At 34.8% G+C, this 8839-nt stretch overlaps 1 protein-coding gene across 1 annotated transcript; it reads right to left on the minus strand.

The window, feature by feature from the left end:
• Positions 1–7738: 7738 nt before the first annotated feature.
• Positions 7739–8636, minus strand: LOC117622597. The gene has a single exon (XM_034353333.1). The coding sequence runs from the start codon at positions 8528–8530 to the stop codon at positions 7907–7909; it is 624 nt and encodes a 207-aa protein (XP_034209224.1). The 5' UTR covers positions 8531–8636; the 3' UTR covers positions 7739–7906.
• Positions 8637–8839: the final 203 nt, after the last annotated feature.

Consider the following 8839-nt stretch of genomic DNA (forward strand, 5'->3'; position numbering starts at 1 on the left):
CAAACTGTCAAATAATAACTCAAAACTGAATCGGATAGCTATTTAAAAAAACCCCTCACTATGACCCTCATTCTAACCTCCTCAAAAAAAGTAGTTTACCTAAAACAAATTGAAGCCTGATTGGTGAAGCATGTATGGCTATGTGTTTGTGAATTTTGAATTCAGAATGATATAACTTTTTGGGTGGGAGTAGAGCAAGTTGGGTGGTTGGCAGGTTAGGACGTCTAGTCGAAGCTCAAGTAGACATATACCCAATTTGGGTTTGAGCCCAAGGTCAATTGATCAAGTACCAATGAAGTCAACTGAAGCCCAACTTGTTAAACCAGATTGAGCTCAAGTTGCCTAGAATGATTGGGTTGGGCTCAACTTAACAGTTCAGTCCATATGTTTAATTTGCCAAAAATAACCTGAAATGCCCCGTTGGTGGATTGGTCTAGATTGGACAGTTTCAATTAATTAGACTAATATGCTAACCGTTGTGTAATAAACTTATAAATGTTTAGTTTCTTATTGAAGATTTACTCGGAGTTTGTAGGCCTCAAGCTATTGTTTAATTTTTCTCTTGTTTAGTTTACAAGTCTCATCTAGAAGGTTGTGACTCATAAGGACTCGCTTGGACTCAACTCCAATCCAATGCGAGCAACCAAATGAGGAGTTTGAATCAGACATGTTTACTTGAAATGAGAGAAGTGTCATGAATCGGAAAAGTCACGTATTGATGAGAGAATAAACGAGTATGAGATCAACTATTATTTAATATTTCTCAACTTAAATATCCATTATTTGACATTTGATATTATTTTTTAAAATGGAATATGTATACAGTCTTATGTATATATCTACAAGTTACGGTTATAAGGTTTCGATTGATCAAGTATGGGTTGAATGCTAATCTATCAAACCATGCTTATAGCTAGTGCATGCTTACTCTAACTCACTTAGCCCATTCAAATTTTGAGTTGAGTTCATGTCGAACTCATCCATGTTGCACCCCTTTGAAAGGTAAGCATATATCTGAAACAATAAGGTTATGTTGATAAGTCTCATGATGTTGATTCACATTTTATCCAATAGCGGTATATTTTATTCTCTTAATCCAGATTCTACATGTCCAAATCTATTCTTTTTAGGTATTTATCTAATTGAATTGAATGGCCATATTTTAATTTGTCAGTGCTGGAGATCGTGCTCCTATTTGCTGAGAAGTCATTTAAAGGAAATTTTAGATCGTATGATATGAAGGCATATAATAAAGTTGCACTAGAATAATCTCTGTCTAGCTAGGCCACTTTTCCTTAATAAGAAAGACACAGGGGGATTGATTTAAACCCCTTTATTATTTGATATAATACAAATTTTCTCTTATACAGATGTTCGGACATTCTTATTCCGGTAAATAAAATAAAAAAACAGGTTAATATTCCATAATAAGCAAACTGTTCGGACGTTATTATCCTGCACACGCAGAAACCATGTATTTTCTACTACCCCTTCTTATTTACAATGACATCTGTATGATAATAACGTCTGCATAGGAGAAGAACTGTATATATATATATATTTATATTTAAATTGTTGGATTACTTATCCATAATACACTCATCCTATCCAATACCATTTTTGAGCTGTACATATCGTACATTCTGCTGGAGCTTGGTTTGGATAATCAAATTAATAGTGTGCAGAATTATTGAGGTCAGAGGTATTGAGTTAGGAATTGCCACCTCAAACCCCAACAGCTAGACTTTTGGTGCCCAATACCAATAGAATTCTCCTAATTTAATTCTGTGGATGAGCAACATATATTTAGGGCAACAAAAGTTATGGCTTTGGATGCAAAACAAAACAACTCTCATTCTAAGTGGCCAAAAAGCAAAGCATATGACCTATAAAGCCTCTTCAAGCATGAACAATAATAATTCTGAAGCAAAAGGGAAAAAAAGCAATGCGTACGACAACTTTTCCAGTTGCCCCAAGTTTGCTTCCCAATAATTATTTTTGCCACTCAAAGTAAATTAGCTGCCAATGTAGCACTTGCTTTCTCACTAATGCACATGCTAATTGTGAAAGATTAAAAAGCACTACAAAGTTAGGTTTTTTTTTTTTAACACCCCTCCCCCCTTTCTTTTGACCTAGCTATACTTTTTTTTTTCTTTTTTTTTCTTTTTTTGTTGGGTTTGGTAAAGCTAGCTAGATATGTTGCCTGAATGAGATTGATGGTACTTGTATTTGACATAATCCTTAATTATTTGCGTGGAATGCCATGTGTCTCAAAATGTATATGCCAAAAAAAACAAAAAAAAAAAGCTTCCATGGCAATGAAGAGATCATGGATGTAAGTTCTTGGCATGATCTTGCTAGAGAGAGATCGCTGGTGTGGTCGAGTGAGGTTCAATTATTAGGCACTTCGCCTACCACCCACCAACTCTTTCTTTGGGGTCGTTTTCTAAGCTTGCTTTTTGGAACATTTAAAAATTAAGACACTCAAATTTATATATAAATCACACACTCAACCTAATATATATGAACATTAACGTTAAAACATCTTTTTTAACTTTTGGGTTTTAAAGTTGCAACACAGTTCACCTTGTCATGGACATGCAACTATGTTCATCATCCATGTATTCAATTTTATGTACAACATGTTATTAAGGATCGATGGCCTTAATAGAGTATTGTGTTGTTACAAGTATCTCGTATTTGAGTCGTGTTATTTTTAGTACTCATCATCGAGTACTAATTAATAACTCATTTTTAAACTCAAAATGATGAATTTTAAATTTTATACATACATAACACAATCACCGATGTTACAGTTATAATAAAAGTTTTTTCTTATTAATTTGAGTTATTTAATTAAAAAAATTCACCAACCTGTTAAGAGGTTTGTAACTCAAGTAGTTATTATGAGCATTTATTCATGTACCCGAGGTTATAGGTTTGATTCCCCCCTCCTCTAATATCACTTCTATCAAAAAAAATTCACTAACCTGAAAAAACTAATAACTTAATCATATCGTGTTTGAGTCGACACGCATATTTTATAATAACAAATATAAAAACCAAAATATCTCTCCTTACATCATCCTCTTCGCTTTTCTTTGTCTACCTTTTAAAACAAGGGATCACGGAAGACATTATACCAATACCAAACAAATCAATTTCCATTCTAGTAACTTTTTATTTCAGAGTTAGATCAGTGCAAGCTTTTGAACAACTTTCATGCACATATATGTGGATCTGTGTATATATGCATAAACGTCCAAAAATGATATGCGTGTGGGCATTTTGATGTTGCACTCACAAATGTAATTAGAGGATGCATGCTTTGTATTATTGTAAGACCCTCTTTTTGTGAGTGGGGGAAATGGAGAAAGGTTGGCATGAAAGAAATTGAACTTTTTTTTGGAGCCGTATAATTTTGCCACTTTCAAGTTCCCCCACCTTTAAAGCAAGGCTTTTTGCTCATAGTTTTCAATTTGAAATCAATTTTAATATCTTGCACGTGCACATTGTTTTGTCCCAAGACCATAGTATATATCAATTTTCTACTATTTTTTCCTTCCTTCAGTAACAAAAGGTGATCTTTCAGTAATGCTCTGTACACATCAACTTTTTTCATTAAGTTTTACTTAACAAATAATGAGTTAGTCTGTCGTTTATTCAAATCTGAATTCATTCTGAACTTCATTTATTCTTAACGAGTAAAGACTCTGACATGTATACAAACGCATCATTTACTTGGGCGAACTTTAGTAAAAAAGAAAAGCAAAATAACACTTTCATCACAACAAAACATTTCCTTTCTTGTTCTTGGACAGCCTTGGAAGAGTGTTTTAGTGCTACAACGATGTACGTATAATTTGATGGGCCCATGCATCTAAAATTTGGTTACTTAGAAAAAGGTGTGATCCTGACTAGTCAACTACTTCGAAGTATGAAATGTCAAATATGTCAAACAAAAATACAGACGAAAAGCATGTCAGTATCAGATCAGGTATATATATATACACACACATTGTACATATCAAATATAAAACGAAAAAGAGTCCAATAATTGAACCCAAAATCCACAGCTAAATTTGAAAGAATCTTTAGTTTTCGACCCACACAATCTAAGCTGCAACATAAGCGCCTTAAAAGTAGGAGTTTGGCAATTAATCACCTCAATTATGAGATTATTCTAACCGAGTTTATTTGAACTTGCGTAAATATTGGCTCTTACTTTTCTAACTTATCTAATATAAGAAGAAACTCAAATTGTCGTTCATGAGATTTGAATTCAACGTATCTTCGAACGCGGTCAAACCAAATCAATACGAGTTATAAAGTTAATTAGAAAGGAAAATATTGGTGCAATCAACAAGCTGACAAGAACTGATTTGCATGAGCCTCCCCAACAAAAAACTTGCACAAAATATCTCACATATGAGAGACAGTGGAATGGCAAAAGTGAAACAAGGGCGGCCTTGTTAAAAGTTTGAGTGTGAAAAGTGGAGACTGAAATTTACTTTTTCTTCGTTGGAATGATGTACTGTGAATACTTCGGGTGATATTTTATTATGTTTTATCAAATTCTATAAGTCAACCATTATCATGTGGTGCAATATTAATCCAAACCCTTAGCAGCTATATATGTTTGTTGAACTAGAAAAATGTTAGAGAGAAAAGATTATTAGTGATTAGAAATTAAGGGTGGGTATTTTCAGATTTTTAGAGAATAGACGACCCGAATTTGATCTATTTATATTAATAGTAGTCACATTTATTTATCAATATTCATGTTCTGTTCAGGCATGAAACTAGAAAAAAATCAATGAATACAATGTACAAAATCTCTAGCTACCAGCCCACCACCATCACAACCCAACCTACCCATCCACACCACCATGCCTATAGCTTAAGTGGATTATTGTGTTATATAGTCTCTTATAGCTCAAGAACTAGAAACTTAAATATAAGAATCTCTAATCATGGGATATAGTCCAGTAAAAAATGACATTATACCAATGGTTTCAAGTTCTAATCCCATAAAACCGTGGTAGTGTGTATATGAGAAACCGCTCTCATTGTATTCAAAAAATATATGTATATATATAAGAATCCCTTTTTTTTCTTAAACTAAATTTATTACTCATACAATTTGAATAAAATATAAAATCCTCTTAACTCAGCTGTTACCAAAGTTTTTTTTGTTCTATTTTGAGAACAAGCATACATTCATTATAACATGTGCACAAGATATTAATAGTAAGAACACATACCAAAATAAGAATACATCCCAAATGGAGGTTCTTGCATATAATGATATGGAAAAATTAAGTTCAGCAAGACAATGAAAAAAACAGAAAAAATCAAACCCAGTTCACTCAGAGTTGATCCAGAAGGCTCATTGCAGCACCAGTACTCCAAAGAGATCATGAAAGACCAACAAATTCTACACTAACAGGAAACCAAAAGAACCCAAAGTGAAGGGGCTTACATATAAATGTGAGAAATATATGGAATTCATATAGTACCATAAAAAAAAAAAAAAAAAACCTTAAAAAAAAGATTTTTCTTGCCAATATCATGTTTCGGGGTGAGAGAAAGTATCATTCTCTTCTCTTAATAACTAAGTCTGCGTGCCTAGGATAGCAGGTGTTCAATTAACCTTTATTTAAATAACAAAGGAGTTGTTTTCACTAAATAATCCTCGATATAATTCTTAATCTACAAGTTTGATTTTACACGTGAAGCATGTCAGTCTTGACCAGCGGTGAGTTCAAAAGGTGACATCTGTCTAGCAATATGCCTGGATTTCTTATTTTCACCTAACATATTACTTAAAGGTTTTGGCTTTATGAGAGAGCTTAGATTGATGACACCTTTCACATTAAAAATATGGAAATTATAAAGTTAAAGCGACTTGCAATTCATCGCACTTCTGCCCACGATGCTTAGCCAAAACAAACATCTTTGCCCGCAAGAAATACCAACATATATATGCATCTCACTTTCACATATCTACTATTGGGATCGACATGAACATTAATTTTTGGAGTTAACTAGAGATTAATTATACTATTGTTTGCATTGGCCTTTTGTCGGCTCAGAGCTTTGGATTGGAGTGGTTCTATATGAGATTCTTGAAGACAATAATGCATGCCCATCGCTTTAATATATGAGATGGCTGGAGACATAGTTTTTAAGATTCTAAGGTTTAGGGTTTATGCCGATTGTGTCATGTCGAGTGAAAAAGCGCTTTGATTTATAAACCAGTGATTTATATTAAAGAGAAATAAATAAGGCTCTGATACGATATTTAATCGTCTTTTAAAAAAATTCAAAGGTTTTGAACCTAGCTATCAAAAAAATAACCCTTTGCGATGTACCCCTGAGTAGCTCAAGTGACATTAAGCGAGGGAGGGGAAATGGTATAATTACTATAACCATTAGAGGGCAACCTATAGAGTTAATTAATCTCTGTGTCATGTATACCTAATTCATCTGTGTCAAACTAACATCCAACGTTAACCTTGTTTTAGAATTTAAATCTTAATTAAAACTGACATAACCTTTCTTTATGAAATGAACTTTTAATTTTATAATTACTGGGTTACTAAACAAATCAATCATTGACCAAGTTTCATGCACCTACGCACAATGAAATGTGCTGGAACAGGATTTATTTTTGGATTTTCACCCATGTTTTGAACTTTTTCTCTGTTGGTGTGGTCATTATCAACGGCTTCATAGCAGGTCCTAGCTGTCTGGTAAAGACGTCTCTTCTTTACGAAACCCTCATATCAATAGTGCTATGTTTCTTTTCATTTGTAATTTGAGTGTATGACTATGTATACAATCTTCAAAAAAGCAGCTAGTTTTCTTATAAAACTTGATAAAAACAAAGGAAAAAAGAGAGAAACAAAGAAAAAGTATATAAATAAATAAAAAGGTAGCTAATTTTTTTAGGGGGAGGAGGGGCCAGCGTTTAGCTAGTACTATATTGGTTTCGCTTTAACATAGTGGAATCACATCAGGATGTAGTGGAAGTGGTACTGTAGCTGTAAAAGCCACTCTCAGCTTTTGAATTTTCATTTAATTTAATTTAATTTATAGCATAATCAACTCTCTCTCTCTCTCTCTCTCTCTCTCTCTCTCATGGCCCCAGACTGGTCCTTGTAAATTGGAGCGCATGCATATGACTTGCAAACTAAGGTTCAAATGATTAGCAGTGTTCAGACTTTCCAACCTGGCTTTGAAATTACAAATCCCATAAGAAATTACATATAATAAATTATGCCGGAAATTAGAATATTATGCATGCATGCATTAATTTGATTTTCAATAGGTAGGAAATTTAAAGTGAAAAATTAAGAAATATATAAGATTAAACAAAATAAAACTTTCTCCCAAGGTTCCTGCAAGCTTTGCTGTACGAACTGGTACCTTGAGAGATGATGAATATACTGTATCTTTGTTTTTGTAATTTTTAATTCCAAATATATATATATATATATATATATATATATACCGGGAATCTGTTTATGTCTTTTTTCTATTTTTTTAAAAAAAACCAAATGCAAAGTTAATATTTATAAAAGAAATAGAAAACCCATGAGGCTAAAAGCCTGAAAATTTGGATTGACCAACTTTTGTTTTGGTTTTGATAATGCAGTGTTTTCAAGAACATAGAAATCAATTAAGGACTTGAAATTGAAATTAAGAAAAACAACAGCAGGTTGACACAAATTAATTAAGCTAAGCTAATTCTCTTAATTTTATTGTTTATCAAACACCCAACAACAACAACAATATCGGCGGACTCAAATGACCATATATAACTTCTCAAATTAAACATAAACTGCGCTGCGCATGACATAAATATCTTCAACGGATAATTATATGAATGACCCCAAACTGATCAGTCCTGCATTCTATTCTGCTGCCACAAATTCTTGTAGAACTTCTCTATAAACTCCTCCGCCGCTTTGTCCACGTGGCTGTCCTCGTCCGCCTCCCTCAACGGAAACGGAGAGTCCGTTATCCTCAGCTGGCGGACCATGGGGCTCTTCCCGAACCCGGGAAGCGGTGACGCTGCCACCGAAGCCACAGCCTCCGCAGCCATCACTTCGTTATTCAACATCTCCAGCACCGCCTTCACGACGCCAGCGGCTGCCACCTCGTCATCCTGAGTGGGCGGCGCGTGAGCACACGCGAAGAAGTTGTGGTGGTGGCTCTGGTGGCGGCGCTTGCCCATGAGGTGGAAGGTGTAGTTGGGGGTGTTGCTGCAGCTGAACTCGTACTCCCGAGGGGCGGCGGAGGAGGCGGCGCTGCAGTGGTGGGAGTGGCTTTGGCTGTGGTGGTGGTGGTGGTGGTGGAACATGAGGTTGCTTAGGGCTTTGCTGGCGAGCTTGCCACGCTTCATCATCATGTTGAGGTCGAGGAGGAGCTTCCGCTTTGAAATGCCCTTTCTTAACATGAAGAAAGCTACACGTACTAAGCTCCATATTTTCTTGGCCACTACCGGCAGATTATTTTGTTCCATTTTCAAGGCTTTAATTCTATTTTCTTAAATGTTTGAGAGAGAGAGAGAGAGAGAGAGAGAGAGAGAGAGAGAGAGAGAGAGATTATTAGAGAGAGTTGTTGGGTACGAGTTCTAAAAGAAGGGGTGGAGGGGGTATTTAAAGGGTGGATACGGAGGTGGGGGAAGAGAAGAGAAGAGAGTTGGGTTATATGATTTCTTATTCAGATATTTTTTTTAAAAAAATTTGTTTTATGGTCTGAAAAGTAGGGTTTGTATTTCAAATGTGCACTAGCTAGAATGACTTTTTTGTGGAGTGGATGTACTGATTTC

Source organism: Prunus dulcis, chromosome 3 (assembly GCF_902201215.1).
Source record: "Prunus dulcis chromosome 3, ALMONDv2, whole genome shotgun sequence".
Classification (NCBI taxonomy): Eukaryota; Viridiplantae; Streptophyta; class Magnoliopsida; order Rosales; family Rosaceae; genus Prunus; species Prunus dulcis.